General features: G+C 49.2%; 1 protein-coding gene and 1 long non-coding RNA gene across 2 annotated transcripts; one reads left to right on the top strand and one right to left on the bottom strand.

The window, feature by feature from the left end:
* The first annotated feature begins 14,160 nt into the window (after positions 1-14,160).
* On the top strand, positions 14,161-16,056 carry Itpripl2 (ITPRIP like 2). The gene is given in 1 exon segment (NM_001127303.1): positions 14,161-16,056. A coding segment is annotated over 1 exon segment (1,608 nt). The 5' UTR covers positions 14,161-14,187; the 3' UTR covers positions 15,796-16,056.
* Positions 16,057-20,894: 4,838 nt separating this feature from the next.
* LOC134485171 (uncharacterized) lies at positions 20,895-21,823 on the bottom strand. The gene is made up of 2 exons (XR_015647474.1): positions 21,540-21,823; positions 20,895-21,153 (listed from the first exon to the last, which is right to left on the bottom strand). It is a non-coding gene; the product is annotated as an uncharacterized LOC134485171 (long non-coding RNA).
* Positions 21,824-23,176: the final 1,353 nt, after the last annotated feature.

Here is a 23,176-nt window from a genome sequence, read left to right as displayed (position 1 = left end):
CCCTCTGTCCACTCATCGTCACTCGTAGATGTTCACTGCAATGAGTCATTGGTCTGGTTCCTGCTCCCAGGCTTCTGTGACACCATCAACATTGGATCCTCACCAGGACTCCTGGTTTTCCTGTTGTTGCCCTGTGTCATGGACATCCTGTAGCTTTAGATCAGCAAGCCTGGCCCTTTCACACTTCCCAAATGTTTGCAGATGGTATAGATTTGGGGTGGACCAACTCAGAGCCCAGGATGTGGGCCTGGGGGTAGCTGAGCCAGTCATCACTCTGGCTCTCTCTTATCCACACCACCAGGGCGAGCTCCCCAGCACTGCCCTGGCTAGGGCAACCAATGGCACCATGGGCAGGATGCGGGGTCAGCTTTCCTGTGTTTCCCAGGAGAGGTACAGGTCCTACTTTTCTGCTTGCTACATCTGGTAATGAGCAGGGCCAGCTTACAAGCTCTCATGACCCCAGGGCCAGCTCTTCCAACTGTGTGTGTGTGTGTGTGTGTGTGTGTGTGTGTGTGTGTGTGTGTGTGTGTGTGTGTGTATGTGTGTGTGTGTGTGTGTGTGTGTGTGTGTGTGTACATATACATGTATATATGTATATTTACAGCTTTGGGCACTAAGCCAGGTATCAAGCTCAGATGAATAAAGGGCTGCCCTCTGCTCTGCCCCTGACTGGTATAAGAGCAACAAGGTGACTCTCTGCCCACTGCCAGGGGAGACTCAATCACTCTTTACCTTATTCACTTGAGACAGAATCTCTCATTTGAGACAGTCTCTCACTGAACCTGGAGCTAGGCTGGTGGCCAGCAAGTCCCCACAAACCTCCTGTCTCTACCCAACACAGTGGTGACACTGCAGGCCTATATGAGGTGCTGGAGATCAAGTCAGGCCCTCATGTTTGTACAGCAACTGCTCCTATCCACTGAGCCATCTCCCCAGCTCCTAGGCAGGTTTTCTTTCTTTCTTTTCTTTTTTAAAGGATATTTAGTGTGTGTGTGTGTGTGTGTGTGTGTGTGTGTGTGTGTGTGTAGGGGTGAGGGGTGGTTATGTGTGCCACTGTGCAAGTGTGGGAGCCAGTGAACACAGTGACAGAAGCCACAGAATCACACGATAGGACAGGTCTCTCATGGGAGGTTTATGGGAGAGGGTGGAGGGGAAAACAAGAATGGGGAGAAGACACACTGGCCTTTTCTAAGGGGTGTATGTGTACAGGGAGGATAGGTGTGGTGATGTGCTGTTGGGTCGAACCTTGGTAGCTAGTGAAGATGTACCCTGCTGTTGCTAGGTGCCAGAGGGCAGGCAGGTGGAGAGAGATACCTGGTTGCTAGCAGTGAGGAAGAAATGGGTTCTCTTTCTATGTGGCTTTCAGGACTTAATCTCGGTCATGGGGCTCAGTGGCATGCACTTTACTCTCTGAGCCTCCCAGGTATGTCCTCTGATGGTTGTTACAATATGTGAATATGACTGCCCAGAGCCATGGCGGTCGTCTTTGACCAGGAGGAGGGCAACGCTGTACATGGTAGAGCAGAGAGATGGAAGGAACCATGGGTGAACCACTGAAGAAAAACAAGCTCTCGCACCCCTACTTCCGGTTATGGAGAGAACATGTTTTTATTTTGTTAGACAGTCCAGTGTCTTCTGTCAGCTGCACTGAGGATATCCTTGCTTACAGATCTGCAGTCTCATCTGCCCAACGTTCTCCCTATACTTCAGACCAACTAAAAGCCAAACCAGCTTCCCCAGGACTCTACACTGGGGGGTGCTCCTCTCCACCCTGGCTGTTATCAGTTCATCCTCCAAGGTCAATTCGGCAGGTAGCTGCGCCAAAGGACGTTTGGTACCAAAGCAGCTCAGAGGTCGCTCCAGATCCATCTGGCCCCATTTGCACCCATTCTAGCTCCGTTCCTTGTCTCTCGGGCAGGAAGCATCTCTAGCAATCACTCAGGCCACTCACTTGCACAGTTAAAAAGACTCAGCGCCACCTGCTCCTGTCCCAAACCAAGCACTTCCTTCATGAGGTGCCAACCAATAGTCCTAACTAGCTGGGACTCTAGCTTCATCAAGCACCCAATGGGCACAATCTATCCTGTGACTGGCAGGAGGTGGGAGGAGCTCTAAGCCTCTTTGGACTGAAGGGAACCGGCTAAGTTTGCTGCAAAGCTTTCTTGGGCTCACAGTCCAAGGAAACATTTGCAGGTGGATGTAGATTGTGGTCTGTTTCCTAGGGAACAGGAAAAGCCTTTGCATCCCATGCCACTCCTACCCCTCCCACTTCCTAAAGCTGAACTTCCAGGAAGAGACTCATTCTATGACCTTAGGTCCCATAGGGAATTAGATGAACCCTGGGAACAGAGACGACAGCTGTTCCTTCAACCAGAAGTTGAGCCCCAGAAGCTGGAGGCCTCAGAGCCGCTCTGTGCCCTCCTGTCAGCTGGTCAGCTGGGGCCCGATATTTTCAGCCTCCCCTCACCATTTCAGCCTCACCATGGCTCTCTCTCCTCAAGACTTACATGGTTTCTTGACTGGAAGGTTTTTGCCTGTTCCAAAGTTTCTGGTGTTTAAAGCTTTTGTTTATTTCTCAATCCTGTTCACCCCGGGTTCCCCTGTTCCATTTAGCAAATGTGTTAAGAGAGAAGATTGGGTTTGAATGAAAGTGGCTCCATAGTCTTAAAGGGAGTGGTACTGTTGGGAAAGTAAGGCCTCGTTGGAGGAAGTGTGTCACTGGGTGTGGACTTTGAAGTTTCAAATACTCAAGCAAGGCCCAGTGTCTCTCTCCTCCTTCCTGCTGCCTGCAGATTCAGACATAGAACTCTCAGCTACCTCTGTAGCACCATGTCTGCCTGCAGCCACCATGCTTCCTGCCAGTAACTATGGGCTAACCTGCTGAATTGTAAGCCAGCCCCAGTTAAATGCTTTCCTTTATAACAGTTGCCCTGGTCATGGGGTCTCTTTGTAGCAATAAAACCCTCAGACAAGCTACTTTCCGCTCATCCATTTATAGATCATTGTTGGTAGTGTTATGTGTCAGGTCCTGTTTTCACTGGCTTCTCTGGAGCAGGCCTGTGAAGCTTAAAACACCAGTGTTAACTCACCATCACTGGGACAGCCATACAGATGTCACCAATTGGCTCTTCTCTCTGTGAGGACAACAGGGCGTGTTTGATGAGTATAATATGAGTGGCAGACCTACAAATTTGTTTTTGAAACAGGGTTTCATGTATTCCAGGTTAGCCTTCAACTCTCTGTGTGACCAAGGATGACTTTGGGGATCAAACCCAGTGTCTCATGTTAGCTAGCTAAGTATTCTAACAGAGCCACATCCCCAGCCCTAGATAACTTAAAATCTCGAGACAAAAACAAGAAGCCAGCAGTGTGTCACTTGTCACATATAGTTTGACAGTCAGCGAAGTGTACACAAGACGCTAAATGGACTTCAAAGACCCCAAAGCCACCCTGCAGAGCTGGGTACCAAGGCTCGAGTCCCACGGGGAGCTGCTTATGGAGTCGGGGTGCTGCAGGTGGGGGCTTCAGAAAGACCCATTCCCTGAGGCCTGCCACACCCGCAGAGCTGATGTTCCTGCAGCACAGAATGTGGGTGTGAGAGAACGACTTCGGGAAGAAGCCTGGAACAAGTGGCTGGGGAATGGAGCCCCAGCATCCACTTAAAACCTGCAGCCTTTCTGTTGTGGTAAAAATTAAAAATGGATCATTTGCTATCCATTCTCTCTAGCCAGATCTGCTGGCTCCCGCTGCTACTCTGCCACTCGGTCCGAAAGCCACCCTCTCCCGGCTGTCTCCCTTTTAGCTGACCTTTCCACACAGTATCCCTAGGCAGTAGTTACCATGACACACACACACACACACACACACACACACACACACACACACACACACACATCTTGTTCTGAAGGCCCTTGCTCAGTCTTACTCTGTGCAGGCAACAGAACCAGATCCGCATGCTCCAACTGCCTCTCAGCCATTTCTTTCACACACTGTCCTCACTGCACTGTCTCTGAGCATTTCGGGAGATCTGCTCAGCACAGGTCACCCCAAGGAGGCACCTGGCACAGATCTGCCAGACTGCCCATCATACTGACTTCCAGTCGCACCCCCTGGACCTCCTATGTGAAAGCAGCCACTCCTTTCTCTTCCCTCCTTCTGGTGCCAGGACACCTCTCTACACCAAAGACATGTGTGCATAGCCTTGCTGGACCACCAAGGTCCAGTGTGCCTGATATCACACAGTGAACATCAGCTGTGATTTTTTTTTTTAATGAAAAGATTATCTGTGGCTGGAGAGATGGCTCAGTGGTTAAGAGTACTGACTGCTCTCCCAGAGGTCCTGAGTTCAATTCCCAGCAACTACACAGTGGCTCACAACCATCTGTGATGGGATCTGATGCCTTCTTCTCCTGTGTGTGTGACAGCTACAGTGTCCTCATATAAATAACATAAATAATAAATCTTTTTTTTAGAAAAAAGAAAAGATTACCTGAAGTTAAAGGAACTGGTTCATTTCTGAAGTCACCTCCTCTCTGTGGACCTTTTTATCCTGTAACCTCAGAATGTCTCATTTCCTTCAGGTTCCCTTCTGCTGTCTGGCACACTGAAGAACCCGCAGACATGGGTGGTGGAGGAAGCAATGGATGAACTTGTATTTGGTCCAACACCAACAGCAGATGCTCCCAGCTCCCAGCTCTGAGGTTCTAGTTCAAGCCCTTAGGAGAAAATGCTCTGAGGAAACAGGTGCCAAGAATAGAACAGCAAGACGTGTGGTCACCCAGCCCAGCTGGGCAAGTATAGGTGCCCCTGTAGTCATCACGTGTCTCATTGTGACCAAATATCGCCCCAAAAGCAACTTAAAGGAGGGAGGGTTTGGCTTGGGTCCCCCAGTTAGAGAAGAGGGCTGATCCTGACAGGAAGGCGTGTGCCGGGAGGCTGCATGTTCACATGGGGGTGGATTGGGTAGCAGATAGCGGTGGGTGCTGCCACTGGTTTGGCTTTCTTTCCCATGTTTTTTTTTTTTTTTCGTTTGTTTGTTTTTCAGTCTAGGATGCCAGCCCACAGGGTTGTGCTGCCTACATTCAGGGTAGGTCCTCCCTCTTCTGTTGAACCTCTCTGGGGGTTCACAGACAGGCCCAGAGTTAGGCTTCTTTGGAGATTATAAATCTAGACAGGTTGGCAATGAAGATTGACCATCACACCTCCTAAAAAGATGTGCCCACCCTGAGTATTTCCTTATTTGGAAAAGGAATATTTTCAGATGTAATTAAAGATCTTGGACTAAAGACTCATAAATTAAGCATCTCTTAATGAATGCTGGGGTGAGGGGGTAGTTCTTCTAAGAAGCAGAACAGGAGACAGAATCCCAGAGAAGTTCATGCGCAGACATAGGTAAGGGTTGGAATTTTGCGTCTACAACCCTGGAGTGCTAGAACATCAAGCCATGGAAGGGGCAAGGAAAGCCGCCTCTTTGGAAGGGGGTCAGCCCTCTGACACCTTGACTTCTGTTCTGGACATGGAAGCACAGCCACTGCTTTCGTGTTACTCAACCTAAGGGACTGTGGTAAATGTGGTGGTTTGCGCAAGATGTTCTCCACAGTCTCAGGCAGCAGAATACGTGGTCCCCGGTTGGTGAAGCTTTTCAGGTAGGTTTAGGAGTTGTGGCCTTACTGGAAGAAGTATGTCCCTGGGTGTAGGTTTTGGGGTTTCAAATGCCCTGTGTGCAGATCCCAGTGTGCTCGCTCTGCCTCCTGCTTTCAGCTGTTTCTGCTGCCGTGCTTACCTGTGGGGATCCCTGGAAACGTTACAGCCGTTGGCGCCGGTCTGAATGAGGTAAGAAGGAAACCAGTTCAGTGTGTCTTAGTCTGGTGCTGGTTCAGACGTCTGAAGTCTGACACCAGTTTATTTTAGACATCTTTAAGCCCTGTACAATTTTGGAAAAAACGTTTTCTAGTAACAATTATCCCAGTCCTCTGTGTACAAATAAAGCTTCAGGTGAGACTGCATCAAAAGTCTTTGCCAAGTACACCTGTCATCTACCACGAGGATGGGTTTTATAGCGTAAGGGCCTAGGAGCCGGACATAGTGTAGAGGTCACCAGACTGTAAAGTGCATGTGACCTCTCCCCTAAGGATGCTTTCTGTTGGCTGAGAATCAAAGCTAAAGGCACAAGTCCGGTGAGGGAGAGTCAGGGTAAATGTTCCGGGATTGGGGTGAGGTCTGACGCTACAGACAGGAACGCTCACCAGGTTAACATCTGCTCCCATCCTTCTGGGTGGAAGCAAGGTATACATTTCCTCCACTGAGGAGGCAGGCCTGTGCGATTAACACTCCTTGCTTCCTCTTATCTGTGAGTCCTCTTGCCCTCTCCACCTGCCTGCTTCCACACCTCTCTGCTGTGATGGTGACAAACTCTTATCACTCTGGGGCCGTAATTCTTAATAAACCCTTCCTTCTACAAGTTGCCTTTGTCATGGTGTTTTGTCATAGCAACAGAAAAGTAACCCATATAGGAAGGAAGGACTTATTTTGGCTTGTGGCTTAGAGGGCAGAGTCTATCATGGTAAAGAAGGGATGGGGGGATGGGGCTAGACTTGTTCATATCCAGGTGTCTCAGGAAGCAGAGAGCTCTGGTGGGGTGGGGACAGGCATAATTCTCAAAGGTGCAAACTTCCCCACCCCCTCCACACCTGTGACTCACCTCTGGCAGCCAAGCCTCCCGTACCAAGGTTCTCCAGCCTCCTCAGACAGCACTGCCGAGCTGAGCCAACCTCAGCCTGTGTGGCTGTCCCTCACCCAGACCACAGCACCGAGCAGACAACCCTGGGCAGCTTTAAGCCATCCAGTGTGTGGTGGTTTCACAGCAGTTACATGAAATGGAAACACTCAGCAAATTCAGCCAAGAGCGGTGTGCTTTGTTCCAGAATGGACCCCGGTGGTCCTGTAGATGATGACACCCTTAGTGTGTACAAGTATAGTCTGTGATGTTCTCGAAACAACGAGACTGCAGAGCACAGCTTCGTGCAGAATATAACCTGCCATTAAGCAAATGCCCAACCATATTTATCAGGGATTACCATGTCTCGGACACTGTTCTGGGAGCTGGGAGTACATTAGTGAACAGGAGAAACAGACACAGGTCTGCTTCTGTAGTACCCTTCACAAGGACAAAAGAATAGATCACAGAATGGCCAACATATACTCCACATCCCTGAGTACCCAGGGTGGCATATACCCCACATGCCTCAGTATTGGGAGTGGGGATTTATTTAGAACCCCTGCGGATACTAAAACCCAAAGGCAGAGTATATATGTGTAACCCCTGATTCGAAATCATTTCTAGATGACTTGTGATAGATGCCTCATACAAATGTCAAGGCTGTGTAAATTCTTATTCCACAGTCCTCTGTAGGGAACTATCTGCAATGTAGAATTCTGCACACATTCAGGACATATTAATCTCCCTATCTCTCTGTCTCTCTGTCTGTCTCTGTCTCTCTCTGTGTGTGCTCTTGAGTGCTTGTATGTCCTGCCAGAGCATGTGTGTAGAGGTCAGAGGACAACCTCGGCATCAGTACAACCAGCATCCTTCCACTGTAGGAGCCCGGAATTGAGATGTATGCTGCCAATCCTGACTTGGCTTCATGGAGATTTGGGCTCCATTTTTCATGATTTTGAAGCAAATGCTTCACCCATCTCTGTAGTCTCAGAGATGTTTAAACAATGTTTTCAACACACAACTGGTTGAATCCAAGGATATAGACAGCCAACTGTGGCATGTGGCAGGAGGTAAATAATGTTTAGAAGAAAAATAAAGTGGGGTGTGAGAACAGAGTGGTGGGACTGCTGTCTTAGGTTCATTGGGCAGAGTTAAGGAAGGGGTCCCTGACAGGATGTAGAAAAAGGGAGGGAGTGAGCTATGAGTCAGGCACAGAACCTTGGTCAAAGGGAATGAGTATAAGGTATAGGAAGGAACAGCCTAGAGAAGGAGCAGTGAGGATGGTGTGACGGTTGCTTCTTGTTAACTTGACACAAGCTAGAGTCATCTGTGAAGTGGGAACTTTAACTTAGGAACTGCCTCTTTGGTGGTTTGAATAACAATGGCCACTACTGGCTCATATATCTGAATTCTTAGTTACCAGAGAGTGGGACTCTTTGAAAGGATTAGAAGGATTAGGAGATATGGCCTTATTGGAGGAAGTGTGTCCCTTGGGATGGACTGTGAGGTTTCAGAAGCCCATGCCAGGCCCAGTGTGTCTCTTTCTTTATACTGCCCTGGATCAGGACATAGTTCTCAACTACTTCACCAGCACCAACCACATCTGCCTACATGCTGTCATGTTCCCCACCATGATGATAATGAACTAACTTCTGAAACTGTAGCAACTAAGTGTTTTCTTTTGTAAGAGTTGCCTTGGTCATGATGTGTTTTCATAGCAATAGAACAGTGACTCAGAGGACCTCCATCAGAGTGGTGTGTGGGCATTTTGTTGATTAATAATTAATATGGGAGGTCCAAGTCTCCTGTGGATGGTGCCACACCCCTGGGCAAGTGATCCTGGTATATATATATAAACAAGCCACTCCCCTATGGTCACTTCTTCAGTTCCTGCCTCTAGGTTCTGACTTGAGTTCCTGCCCTGACTTCCCTCAGTGATGACACATGACTTGGAAGTTGTTCTTGGTCACTGTTTTTATCACAATAACAGAAAAACAAGCTAAGACACATGGGGAACAGCAAGGTTAAAGGCAGGCATGTGACTAAAGGGGAGGAGAGGAGAGAGCACAGGAGAGGAGTATGAATGTGTGGCACTTTCTGCAGGATCTTGGAGACTACAGAGGCTGGGTTCTTAGGATTTTATTCTGAACAAAAAGGAAGTGTGTCAAGTTTCAGCAGAGAGCCCATGTGGTTTGAACAGGTTGTAGAAGAGCCAAGCTGAGAGCTGTGTCAGGGTTATGGGGATTTTGAATGGAGGACCCAGCAGGGTGCTGCTGGAACAAGACAGGGAGGAAGACATGGCTTTGACCACATTGGTGGGAAAGGGCTCTGCTTGAGGCTGTAGCAAACAAGTCTTAGAAATGCTGATCCCAGCACCAAGCACAGTGCAGTGACTGAGCACTGGCTGCCCAGTACTGTGCAGTGACTGAGCACCAACTGCCCAGTACTGTGCAGTGACTGAGCACCGACTACCCAGCACCCTCATTCCTTTTGCCCTTGTCATTTTGCCTTGAGCAAAAGAGAAGATCATTCTTAGACTTAAATTTGGACATGTACTTCACTCAGACCTGCCAGCTCAACAGACCAGGGAATCTACATGTCTTTGCTGTTTGAACATGAAATGTCCTCCACTGGTTCATATGTCATGGTCCCAAGTTGGTCTCACTATTCTAGAAGGTTCTAGAAACTTTAGGAAGTGGGACCTAGCTGGAAGAATGTGGGTCACTAGGGTATGATTTTGAAGTGGATACCTGGTCTCTGCTTCATATCCTGTCCACCATGAGATGAAGCCCACACATCCCTACCTCCCATTCCCAAAGAAGTGAGATATTTGGAGACAGAGCTGTCAACAAACTCAGAGGAAAGAGATGGCCAAGGCTATGGTGTTACCGCTTTGGGACTTTAGGGAGGAAGAAGAGCCAAGCCATGTGCTTTGCTACAGAAGCCTCTAGAACTGTAATTTGGTTGTTCTCATATTTTGAGACATGACTTTATTATGGAGCCTAGGCTGGCCCTAAGTTTATGATCCTCCTGCCTGAACTTCTCGAGCACCAGGATTACAGATAGGTGTGTCACCATGCCCGATAGCTTCGTTTTCAGGCCACTCCATTTGTACTACTTCATTCTAATGGCCCAGGAAATGAACAGAGCTACACTGTGGCAGACCTGTTCAGCTGTGGGAGCCTGGCTCACAGTCTGAAACTATTCACAGTGTGGGTCCTCACAAAGTGTTTGCTGAGCTCTGATCTACAGTGTTGCCATTGTTTGGGTGGTAGGAGATAGTGTGCCACTATATTTAATAGGGGAAAATTAATCACCTAGTTAGTGTCAGAACCCTCCCTACTCTAGAGATGAGAGGACCGAAAGTAAGACTAAGACATAAATGGGGCAGCCTCTGTTCTTCCTAGCCCTCATCTGTCAGCACTGTGACTTGCTCTAGGGGAACACCCTTGCCACAGTGACCTTGTGTCCTGTTCCCCAGGCTGGGTAGCCAGAGTATTAGTCATTGTGGACTGACTGTAAATACCACAGGTTGAGCAACTTAAACAATGAGACTTATCTACTCCTGGGTCTGGGGGCTGGAAGGGAAGGATGGAGGTCTGCTGAGGTTAGGTTTCTGAGGAGACCTGCTTTCCCAGTTCAGAAATGGGCACTTCTCCCTATATCCTCATGGTCGGTCTGCCCTTCGTGAGTGGTGTGCAGCCAGGCATCCATGTCCCATCACAGATTCTATCAGACTAGGGGCCCATCATCACAACCTCATTTAACTGTAGTAAAACTCCCCAAAGCCCCATCTCCATGTGGTTTTCTTGGAGTCTGGCCTTGAACATGGAATCTGGAGGTGGGAGCGCAAACCAGGGGAGGACAGCCAGTGCCTTTCCTTACTTGGTCCCTTTTCACACAAGACCTGCCAGTATCCCAAGGCATAGCATTGGTTACAACTTTTGAGAAAGCAAGACTCTCTTTTCCTCTGAACCCAGAAAAATGTGTGGCTAGGCTAACCCTTGGCATATAGAGGTGACCTATCAGAGCCCAGTCCCTTAGGAGAAGACAGAGCTGAGAAACAGAAGGAAAACAGGTACATGTGGACTTACTGGCCCTAGACCCAGCTTAACCTGAAGTAGGATCACCTTGGACTGCTGCATGTCCTTGATGCAACAAGTTTTCCTTTAAACCATGTCTGGCTGTATTTCTGTCCCCTTTAACTTGTTAGCTAGTCTGTAATTGCTTATCTAATACACATTCTGGGACAGTCAGCCTCTTTGCATCCCTGTCACTGCCCAATAGACCCATGAACAAAGTAGCCATGGTGGTAGAGCTGCAGGTTATAGATGGGCTCAGCCAAACAGACTTCCACTCACCAAGCCTGACCTGGCTACAGCTGCTGCTGAGGGCCAGATCTACCAGCAGCAGAGATCAACAGATATGATCCCATTCCCCAGGAATGAATGGATGGTCACTCCAGCAGGAAGAGAGCCAAGACCTGCTGAAGTGCTTACTGAGAATGGAGGAAGTAGAGAAAGGAGAGGAAGGTGGTTATAAAAACCAGTAAAGGCCACGAGACCTGTTGCAGACACGATAATAAGGGACACAAGTGTTTCTGTTGCATTTTGTCAAGAATGTGTTTGTGTCTATGGACACACCCACCAAGCAGATACTTGCGCTTTCTTCCATTTCTCTAACATAATAGAACATAGGCTGAGATAATATCAGTGATTATTACCATAGTTAAGTCATGAGAAACTAAAAAACTAGGCATTCCCCAAGGGACATTGCCATCTATTCTAAAATACATAATGCATTAGTGACTGTATGTGGCTAGTTATATCATGTGGGGCAGAATTCTGGCCGATTGTTTTCACTCGGAAATTAAGCATGATATAAAGCCGTGTGACTATGTGTCAGGTTGTCAAGGGGTGGGTGTGTGGTGGCAGATCTTGGCTGTCCACTTGGCTGCATCTGGTATCAACTGAAACATGAGGGTCTGGGCACCCCCGTGCTTTTCTTGATTGGATCATTTGAAGTGGGACTAGTCGCCCTAAATCTGGGCCTCAGATTTTGGTGACACCCCAGATAAAAGGTCATGGAAGAGGCAAGCTTTCGCTTTTTGCCTGCTGGTCCTCACCCTTGCTGGCAAGGTCACCCACTCTGCAGCTGAGCATTCCTTCACTGATGTTAGAACCCACTTCTTCAGGATTCCAGCATAGACTGAGGACCAGTAGCTCCCTAGAAATCCTCTGGGACTCTGGCAACAGCATACATTGGATCTAAAAATAAATCTGGGGGCTGGGGAGATGCTTCAATCAATACAGCATTTCCCTCACAAGCACGAAGAGCCTAGTTCCATCCACAGAACCACTGTGAGGCAGGAATGGAAGGGCAGCACGTGGTAGCATTCGTGAAGTCCCAGCACAGAATGCTGGGAACGAACAGATCCCTGGAGCTACTGGCCACCGAATCAGCAGCAACCTCAGGTCCAGTAAGAGACCCTGCCTCAAAACCCAAGGTGGACCTGAGGAATAACACCCAAGGTTGACTTATGGCTTCCACATCTATATGAACACACACACACACACACACACACACACACACACACACACACACACCCCTTAGCTTGACTGGTTCAGTCAGGATCTCCTGGACTAGTGCTGGGAGGAGCATCTGTCCTGGTTCAATGGTTGGGCTCTCATATGCTCTAACTCACTTACCCTTGCTCTCCTTATACAGCCGCAAGGTGGAATAAGTGTGAACGAATATGGACAACTATTCAAATACATTCAGATTGTTCCTGGGACTATCGAGTTATGAAAAAGCTCAGGCGCTTCCAGGTGGCAGAGTCCTCACAAAGGACTCAGGAAAAAAATGCCCAAAGGATGAGAAGGGACCTGTGGACCTCACCCCTGGGCACCCTACCCTCTGACTCCTCCAGAGGGAAGCACAACTCCGCAAAGGTTGTGTGACCTTGGGTGATCTTTGGAACCTGACTGGGCTCAGTATCAGAAATACAGAGAAGATACTACTTATTAACAATAGATATTAGCACTAATGTCTTATCAGTATGTATTAGCATTAAAGTGCAGAGTGAATATGTACCACGTGACTAATGCAGGCATAAGTCCTTTGCAAAACAAAGCCCAATAGTTATTTCTTTTTTAAAACAACGTGTGTGTGTGTGTGTGTGTGTGTGTGTGTGTGTGTGTGTGTGTGAACATGCACACGTGTGCTTGCATACACAAGGAGGTCCGAGGATAACTTGTGGAACACTTCTCTTCCTCTACTATGTAGGCTCCAGAACAAAACTAAGGTGGTGAAGCTGGCCATCAAGCTTGTCTCCTGCCCTGTAAAAACTATCATTATCTCCTTGCTCCAGCTCTCAGATCTCAGATCCAACACTACCCCCTCAGACACCCTATGGTTTGGGGAGGACTCTGGGAGAATCGTCCTTTGGAGGATCAACCTGTACTCCTTCATTCAGCTTCCTTTCCGAACATCTACCGGTGGGATCTTTGTTTTTGAGAGTGAGTCTCTCTGTGTAACCCAGACTGGCCTTGAACTCATGACTCCAGCCTCTGGAGTACAGAGATCAGAGGCAGTCACCACCACCTTTTTGTTCATAGTCCAATTTTACAAGGCTGTGAGCTTAAAGGGCAGGCAAGAGAACCTCCTCAACTGCATTGCCAGCCCTTAAGCTCCTGCCTAGTGCTTAGTAGGTACTTAATGTAGGTTTACAAGACAGCACAGCCGCAGACTGCTAGGGGCCACTTCCGCCCGAGTCTGCCACGCCACCAGCGGGACTTGTTGGGGGTGGGGCCGGGCGAAGGGAGGGCCGGGCGGTGGGACTGCAAGCCTTCCTCCGGCAACTTCCCAGTAAGTGCGGGATCAGATGCAGCCACCGCCCCGGAACCAGGCCTTCCCTGTTCTGCCTTCCAGGAGGGGACCCAGGAATAGCCCTCGGGAAGGCAGTCTCCCGCAAGTCCCGAAGTCCTTCTGGCCACCCGGCGTCGAACCAGGCGGAGGCTAGGAGGGGACCGCCCTCCCCGCGAGGCTCCAGACTCCGGCACTTCCTCCCGGCTGCCCGGCGCGGCCTTCCCCTCCGAAAGAAGAAAATCTCGGGGCCCGAGTAACCCGGCGGATCGCCCCGGTGCGCAGCTGCGCTGGAGCCAGGAGGGCCGCCCAGGGTAGGGTAGAAGTCCGGGGCAGAAGCCAGCCGAGGGCAGCGCGGCTGAGACTGAGCGGGACAGGAACAGGGCGCGGTCAGGGGCCGAAGCGAGCTGCGCGGGCGGCGCCTGGAAGGGGAACTTGAGCTGGGAGTGGAGGCTGAGCAGCGGTACTGCTGGCCCCGGCGCTGCGAGCCCGGAGCCTCCTCCAAGGCCAAGGACACGGGGGCCTCGGGGCCGCCGGGACGCCGCGCGCATGCTGGGCAGGGGACACCACCCGGGCTCGCGCCCTGGGCCGCCCGGGCTCCCGGCATGTCCGTGCGGTACACGCTCAACCTGAGGGTCTTCTGGCCCTTGGTGACCGGGCTGTGCACGGCGCTAGTGTGCCTCTACCATGCCCTACGCAGCAGCGAGGGTGCCCGGGCCGAGCCCCCCGACGGCGCAGACAGCGGCTTCCCGCTGCTCAAGGTGGCTATCCTTCTTCTCCTCTGCTACATCCTCCTACGATGTCGCCACACCATCCGCCAGCGCCTCTTGCCAGGCTCTTCCCGCCCATGTGGCCATGCCAACTTCTCAGCCAGATCCTTGCAAGAGCCAGGCCTGAGCATCTTGCTGGAGAGTTACTATGAGCACGAAGTGCGCCTATCGCCACATGTGCTAGGTCACAGCAAGGCGCATGTGAGCCGGATCGTAGGGGAACTGGTGCAAGCTGGCCGAGCCCGAGGGTCTCCGGGCCCCATCACCGGTGGAGCGCTGGCTTTGGCCTTCCGGGGAGACTTCATCCAGGTGGGCAGCGCCTACGAACAGCATAAAATCCGGCGACCCGACAGCTTCGACGTGCTGGTGCCACTGAGACTCCCGCCGCAGGTGGCGCTGGAGCCACGGAGCCTAGGGACTGAACCTGCTCTGACCCCGGCCTTCCGCAGCTGCTTCGTGTGCACCCTCAAGGCACCGCCCTCGCCATCGGGGACCTCGACGGGCCAGTGGCATCGCGACTGCAAGCCCTTCGCTGAAGGCTTCTGTGTGGATGTGCAGGGCCGTCGCCACCTCTCAGCTACCCTGGTGCTGCGCTGGTTCCAGGCGCACCTACAGCGCTCCTTGGCCACCGTGCGCTACAGTTTGGAGGGTCGCTGTCGCGTCAGCCTGACCCCAGGGGGTCTGGAGCAGCCTCCCACCCTTCACATCCTTCCCTGCCGCACGGACTATGGCTGCTGCCGCCTTTCCATGGCCGTGCGCCTCATCCCGGCTGTCCACCTGGGTGAAGGCGTCTTCCTTGTGGCACCGCCGCCACCACCCTCGCCTAGCGGGGCTCTGTCAGAGCTCCCAGGTGGCCTGCGTGCTGAGGCACTGTGGGGTGTGAACACAGCACGTCAGGAGCAGAAACTGCTGGGCTGGCTTCAGGAACGGGCGCCTCCAGGTGCCTGCTACCTCAAGTGCCTGCAGCTGCTTAAGGCCCTTCGAGACTTGGGTGCCCGCGGGCTGGACCCGATGGCTGCTACACACTGGGGACGCATCCTGTCCTCCTACATGCTCAAAACAGCGGTGCTCGAGGTGCTTCTGAATGAGGGGGGCCCAACACCTAGCTGGGACGAGGCATACCTGAGTGAGTGCTTGGAGAAGTTGGTGAAGTTCCTTAGGGACTGCCTGCTGCGACGCCGAGACCTCTTCCATTGTGTCCTAGGTCCGGCTGGGGCAGCTGCCGAAGTTGGACCCCTGCCCAAGGTGCTGCGTGAGGCCCCTCCAGTTGACCTCCTGGCACCCTTCGACCAGCATGCCCGGGAGCTTGCAGCAGCGCGGTTACTGTCCACCTGGCGAAGGTTGCCCCAGCTTCTCCAGGTCTATGGTGGTCCCCGTTACCTTGCCAGGTGTCCTGCACCCCGGAGTCAACGCATCCAGGGCTTCCCGGAAGATGAACCATGAACACTGATTACACACCACTGACCAAATGCCCCTTTCCCACGGATGAGAGCACCGATGGCAGCTAAATAACAGATGAGCTGTCCCAGGTGTTGGAAAATTTGAAGGATGTCACAGGATTTGGTGGCACGAATGTTCTGTCCTAGGCTCCCTGGCCTAAGATAGCAGTGGCATCTTCTGCAGACCTAGTAGAGTATCCTGGGTGGTCTTATACACCGATCTCTCTGTCCCCCAAATTATTAAAAGCAATCATTTTTTATTTACTTACTGGGTAGATACTAGGTTCTCAATTGGCCCATAGTTTTGGAGGGGCATTGTATGTATGTTTCAATGCTGGGGCTGGAATCCTATGCTAGGCTGGCCCTCTACCACGAAGCTACGTCCTAGGCCCCTACTTTGTTTTTGTTTTGTTTTTAAGGAATCCTTATCCACAACTGGAATTGAGATTCTAGTCCAGCTGTTAGCATCCCAGAGTCCTAACTTAGTTATTTCCATGACCATGCATGTATTTTTTCGTAGTGCAATCACAGGTTTGTTGAATAAGACTAATGGAGTTGTCATAAATTAAGTGACTCACATGCTAAGAGGTGGCCAAGAGCTGGTTAGAGACTTTCAGAGCAAGTGGCATTTTATGTCCAGTCATTTTTTTTTTTGTTCTGTTTTTGTCAGAACCAAGGGCTGTTCCAAAGAGCTTCTGCACAGTTATATGAAAGACCAGGGCTCTGAAGAGCAGCCGTTCAGCGCTCTTCCAGGTCACAGGTGGGGATCTGCACTTGACACTCAATACCTATTAGTCTGAGCCAGGCAGAATGCAGAGGGAAAAGTTCCTTAATTAAAACGGCTCTGGCAAAAGTGTAGAACAGAAGCCTTGAAATGATCCTGCCTAGGGCTCACCATAAGCTGGACACAACCGGCTTATGTTTCAAAGCTTCTGAGCAAAGGCCCTGCAGGCTTGTCTCAGAGCATAAGGACCTTTGAGGAGAAAATGCTTGGCGTGCTGCCTGATATCCGGGGAGTGGTTGGGGGTTCTTCATTGCCCAGACAGTCTTACATCATCTTGAAGGTCAGTTCTTGCTTCTGCTTATGACTTGTATGTAATATAGTAGCTTGAGATGTGTGCCAGGAGACCTGTCAGTCCCCAGCAGTGTGCAGACATAGATGACAGCAGCCGAAGGAGAAAGGAAGGAGCTGCCTTACAGTGCTTTGCTTTTCTTGGCCATAAGCTTCCCTGGCCTGGGTGCCTTTTGCTGTTGGGAGGAGCCTATTCTTCAGAGACTCCTGTCCTCCCAGCTTCCAGACAACATCCAATAGCAGCTCAAGTTTAGAAAGTTTCATCTTCCTCTCTCCTGATGGGAAGTGTGGCCAGTCTCAGTAGTACTTAGGGATTTAAAACAGCAGCAGCAGCAGCAGCAGCAGCAGCAGCAGCAGCAGCAGCAACAACAACAACAACAAAGACCTGTGTTCCCTTAGACTCTTTAAAGTGAAGGTTGGAAGTAAAAAAAAGTCACATGAATAGGGTCATTGTTTAATTCTTAGCCGTTTGGGGAACTCTGCAAACCCCCTTTCTCTGGGACACCCAGTTGGCAATCATGAGGAATAGTTGTTTGTAGGGACCTTCTCATTTGTCCTTGGCAACTCCGAGTGAAAGAGAAAGAGCTATCTCGTTGATTTGTTTTGGGGACCATTCCTCTTGATACCCCAGAGGTCATTCCTAGTTTTTTTGAGGCCAATATTTGGTCATAAGGTACAGCATTGGATGAAAGGGTTGTTCTGTCAGCCTCTCGCAAAGATAGAAACTGCACAGTGGGTTTGATTTTAATTACTTTAAAAAGTCAATGCCAAGGGAAGATTATGCGTGCATGTGAGAGTGTGCGAGTGTGTGTGTGTGTGTCTGTGTGTGTCTGTGTGTGTCTGTGTGTGTCTGTGTGTGTCTGTGTGTGTGTGTCTGTGTGTACAATACACACATGATTTCTATACTCAGCCTGTTGCTTCCTCTGTAGTCATTAAATTAGAACAGGGGACAGGCGAGTTTCCAACTAGTTCTAGCTAAGGAATCCTTTTTTAAAAATATCTTGATAATATTTTAAAGTATAAATCTGGTTAGGATCACAGATATGAATAGCTTATATAAATATTTTTCTTGCAAGGTTTTTTCTTTTTTGTGTTAATTACCCAAAGCTTCATCCATCCTCAAACTGTTAAAATTTATTATTATTGTTATTATTATTAAATTAATGGGCATTGTGTTTGTGAATTTTTAAAAAAATATTAATGTTTTATTTAAATGCCATGCTGAACAGTTGTTCTCGCTATGTGGCAACAAAAACTTAAGAGACTTCGATCAATTTTGATCAATTTTTAGTGATCTGAAACATGTACTGTGTACAGATGCAATAATATGGCTGTTAACAGAGTACAGTGGCTGCCCAAGGCCTTTAAACCAGTTCTGCAACTCAGTTCTGCATTTTATTATGGCAGCTGTCATGGCCTCTATTTGACATGTATACATTTTTGGTGCTGGAGACTCATGTATGCCAATATTCTCATATAAGATGGCTCTACCAAACAGTAAAAAGTTGTTTAGCCAGTGCCCAAAGGAAACGTTTTGAGGAAGATGACTCAGTCCTTTTGCAGGCAGACATTTCAGTAACTCCCACTGCTCAGCTCAGAGCCTTCCTGGAATGCTTGTCGTGGGCTGGAAGAATTATGTGTTCGGCAAAATGAAGTTTGAGTGGAAAGAGGACAGTTTGAGTGGATGCAAATATTCTGTGAGGATTTAGGGAAGGAGGCTGAAGATGGATGTGAAAGGAAGAGATGGGCGGGGGAGACAAGTGAGGACACCTCATGGGTGGGAGAGGGTTTTAGGTGAGGAAATGGGTTTTTAGGTATGTGCTATTTCTGGTCAGGAGTCACAAACTCTGTAGCCTAAAGGCAGGGAGATAAATAAGAGGGGGGAGGGTGTGGCTGGGGACTGTGCCTACCTCAAGGGAGGCAGCTCACCTCAGCTCCAGGCTGGAAAAGAAAGGGTGGGGCTAAGAATCAGGATTTCCAATGAAAATACTGAAGCTCACTGGTTTTTAATTTAAGAAGTAATTTAAAATGTCTGAAACCAAGTGAGGCAGATACGATATTTGGTAGGATGAGGACACCAGTTTGTGACCCCTTGCCTTACACAGTTAGCCTTCCCCCAGGTATATATAGGCTTATATTCTTTGCCATGGAGACGATGATTATTTATATATAAGTGGGGGTGTGTTAGTTCATTTCTACTTTATCTCTCAGAGTTAAGCTTTGTGATAGGAATTACAGCAGAAAAAAATTAACACAGCCACAGATAACATTTATCCCCAGTTCCTGGTAGGGCTCCCATGCAAGCCTGGCTCTCCAGTTAAAATCCCAGCTATAGCACTGGGGGCAATTTTTTTTTTTCCTGGTGATTTGAGGTCGACTTCTCAGCCTGGCTGGAGCTTGCAGATGAGTAATGAAGAAGAATTGCAGAATAACTTTTCTTTGTTGCCCATGGTAACCTGGCCTGGGCCTTCCCAATGTTGGTTGGAGACATTAAACACCAGCAAAACCAAACCAGTATCCACAGCCAGTATCCTTTGACCAAATTGCATGGATTTGTATGATTCCCACCTCCAAGAGCACTGGCAGGCTTTCTAGTCCTCTCTGACTCAGTGTCTCCCAGCAAAATGAGCACCAGGTGAGTCTCCTCCCAAAGCACCTTTTGTCACCTCCCAGAAGAAGCCACGTTTTTTTGTTTTTTTGTTTTGTTTTTTTTTTCTTCCCCCACAGAATTGTGCTTCCCGGCTTTGGCCTTGACAAAGAGGTTTTTTTCCCCCATGTCTACATACATAAAGGAAAATTTTCTCCTGTGGTGGAAAAATGAACCTCACCTAAATCTCTGACATCCCCAAGAGGAAAACTGGCTCAGTGTTACCCCTGTGGTACGTGTTAGTTTTTTCCCCTTTCTTTAATTGCTTGTCTGTAACTTAGACATATCTATTTATTTTTTTATGGCACACGGTGGGGTGGGAGTAATGCTGGTGTATAAGTCAAGAGAGATCTGGTAAATTCCAGATCATGTACACAGAAAAAAAAAATAAGCCGAGATCTGCAGCTAACTGCTATGTAATCTGGTTCTGGAAGTATTAGATAGGCAGGGATATTTTAGCACCTTTTGGGGGTGGGGAGGATGCCTTGGCTCAGTCGCTTGACTTGAAGCATTCCAGCTCTGGCTGTTTTTGACGTGCCTTCTGACCCCAAACTGCATATTGGGATACAGTTTGGGGTCACAGTTACAGCCTAAGTTAATTCCAATAAAAGAGACCAAAGAGTTAATCAGACCTGGTTGGCTGCGTAAGACTGTGTGATTAAGGATGTCTTCATCACGCTGTTTCTGTGGCCCCAGTGGGCAAGGCCTGTCACTCATCTTCATTCGAAGTGGAGTGTATTTGCACTTTCAATCCTGTGGGTCACTTAGGGACCTGTTCTTTCCAATTTTGCTATATCAATAAAGGAACTTCTGGAAACTTCTGGACTGTGTGTGGCTTTGGGGATCCGGGTGCTGGTGCCTGTGCCTGCACCAGCTTTAACTTCTTTGTACAAACTTCAGTGGCACCTCCCCCCATTCCCCAGTGTGTGTGTGTGTGTGTGTGTGTGTGTGTGTGTGTGTGTGTGTGTGTGATGGGTTCTGGGGATTAAACTCAGGTCCTCCTCCTGTTTGGGTAGCAATCACATTACCAGCTGAGCCACCTCACCAGCCTACCTCAGAGGCTTTTCTGGAACTCTGTCTCATGATCCTGCTGGAGAGAATTGTTTGCCCATGTGGAAGAAAATGCCCCGCAGACGTACAGCTGTGCCCTTCCCAGCCCCCTCCAACATGATTCAAGTATTGGCCTATGTAATTCATAGTTCAAACATTTTGCCCAGAAACTCTCTGGGCCCTGGGGCCCTCTCGACATGGTTAACTGCTAACGCTGAAAAACACCCGGCTTAGCGGAGATGGAATCTTGGGGACCAAGTTGGGCGGTTGACATCTCAGCCAGGTAGGCCTCAAGGAAAGCCGCAGCTATCAACGACTAGGTACTAGTTGTGGGTTAAGCCTCAGGGAAAGTTGATGAGTACATTTTATTTGGTTTTCCATTAAAGTCGTAAAGTCCCAGGCCGTTGAAGGCAGAGCAGAGATAGCAAAGAAACACACTGCGTCTTCCAAGTTTACAGACAGGGGCTGGCAATCAAGCTTCCAAATTACAGACAGCAGATGAAGGTACCGGGCAGGGAAGTCAAGGAAACCAACAAGAGATACGCCGCATAGGGTGTAGAGATTTCCAGGAGGGTGCTTGGAGTGGGTGGTGCCTAAGTAGAGATGTAAAGACAGGCAGGAATTAGCCAAGCCAAGGAAGTGGAGCTGCTGTGGAAGACTACACCCAACCCCACAGTGAGGGAACTATGTAGCAGGGGAAAACTGGTCACCTCACAGTCACCAGGAAGCAAGGAAAAGGACCTACAGTCACAGTATCTACTCTCAATGACCCGGCTTCCTCTATGGCCCAACTCCCAAAGGCTCCGCGATCTGCCCATAGCACCACAGCCGGAGGACCAAGTCTCTACCATAAGGACTCAGGGAGACATTAAGACCCAAGCCATCCCAGAAGAGCATGGAGAAAAGGCTACATTTAGCTACAACTTATAAAAATCTGATCTACAGTGACATCAACAAGCAAGGATTTCAAAACCCATACCCTCTAGTAGCCTGGATGTAGGTTTCCACGGGGGAGGGATGATTTGGGATCCGGGCATCTTTTCGCTTTGGCTTTCCAGATAGTTTTATCTTAACTTCATGCAGTGTATGTCATGATTCCACAGTGACCACTATTCTTTTCCTATAGTTGACTTGTTAAGAGAGAGGGGAACTGACTACGCAAAGCAAAGGACTTCCTCTCAATTCCTAATGAACAGAGCCCGGTCACATGACGTATTTGCAAGGGAGGCTGGGAAGGAGCCTGGTGCACGGCTTTAAGCAGCCCTGAGTGAAATAGGAATGGCCAATGAGTATTCGTGCCTACTTGCCATAGAATCTGCCAATCAGCAAAGTCCTAGAAACAAATTCCAGAAGATTCTACCAGAGAGGGAGCAGTGGAGGACCTATGGTTTCATATCTATTTGATTTAGACTGTCAGCATGTCATAAATTTGACAGGTGTGCCTGGTCTCAGGGCCATGTTTATTCATGACGATGATTATTATTTTGATAAGTCAGTTAATTGTTTTTAATACCACCTTCCAATGTTCAACATCAGAGTGAAAACTCACCCCTTGATAGGGGTGCTGGAAGAACAATGCACGAACACGGGTTGGGGGTGGGGGAGTGAGTCAGATGTTAGCAGTCTACCCCTAGGATCTGCACACCAGATTTTTGGAATGAGGGTGAGTTTACAAGAGAGGATCCTCCTTAAGCCTCAGTCCATTGTTTCTCTATCACAAGAGTTCTTTTCAGTGGGACCAAGGATGACTCTGCAGTTTTGAACAGGAGTAGCTGACTGTAGAAAGAAGTCCATCCAGTTAGAGGCTTGCCCGTGGCCATTTCCTTCTTCCATGGGGCCTTGTCCTCTCACCAAATGTTCTCCAGTTGTCTTAATTGCTACAGTTCCAGACACAAGGCTCAGGTTCTCAGTAGCCTTCTTAGGATACACCAGAGACTTTGCAGTGTTAGGATACCCAAACCTGGGGTCCTACCGTATGCCGATGAGATCAGAACCTTACGACAGGGAGCGGCCTAAGCAAGGACAGAACTCCATGAATGAATGTAGACTAGAGTCATTAACCACTGACTTCTGTCTGGTGGCCCTTCCAGAACCTTCTGCCTGTGATTTCAACACCAAGAATGATGGAACCAGTTGGTATTTGTCATATCTGCTTCCTGGCAGAGACAGAAAGGTTGAAGGGTGGGCAGGAGCGGTGATAACGGGCAGAGTTCTTGGGCTGAGAAACACACAGCATTATTGCTGAGCAGGCATGGGATTTGCATTTGCAGGCTCTTCTCCTTTCTCCAACCCCAGGAAGACAGGGATGAGCTGGGTAAGATGTAGGAGTCATAATGAAACTTCTCCACAGAGAAAAGCTCCAATATCAGGAAGAAAGACACGACAACCCTTCCATAATCTACCGTCCGGGAGAGAGCATCCCCCAGACTCTTGCTTTCTGTCACTGACAAGATACCAGACACAGTCACATTTTTAAGAAGAAACAGTCAGAGAAAGCCTGTCTCAAGAAGAAAAAGAGGAGGAAGAGGAGGAGGAAGAATAATACTCAGGCACAGTCCTAAAGGCTTCAGGCTATGGTCAGTTGGTTCCATTGTTTCTCCCTCATTGCCACTGGGG

Source organism: Rattus norvegicus, chromosome 1 (genome assembly GCF_021556685.1).
Source record: "Rattus norvegicus strain SHRSP/BbbUtx chromosome 1, alternate assembly SHRSP_T2T, whole genome shotgun sequence".
Classification (NCBI taxonomy): Eukaryota; Metazoa; Chordata; class Mammalia; order Rodentia; family Muridae; genus Rattus; species Rattus norvegicus.
This window is presented reverse-complemented; position numbering and strand designations above follow the sequence as displayed.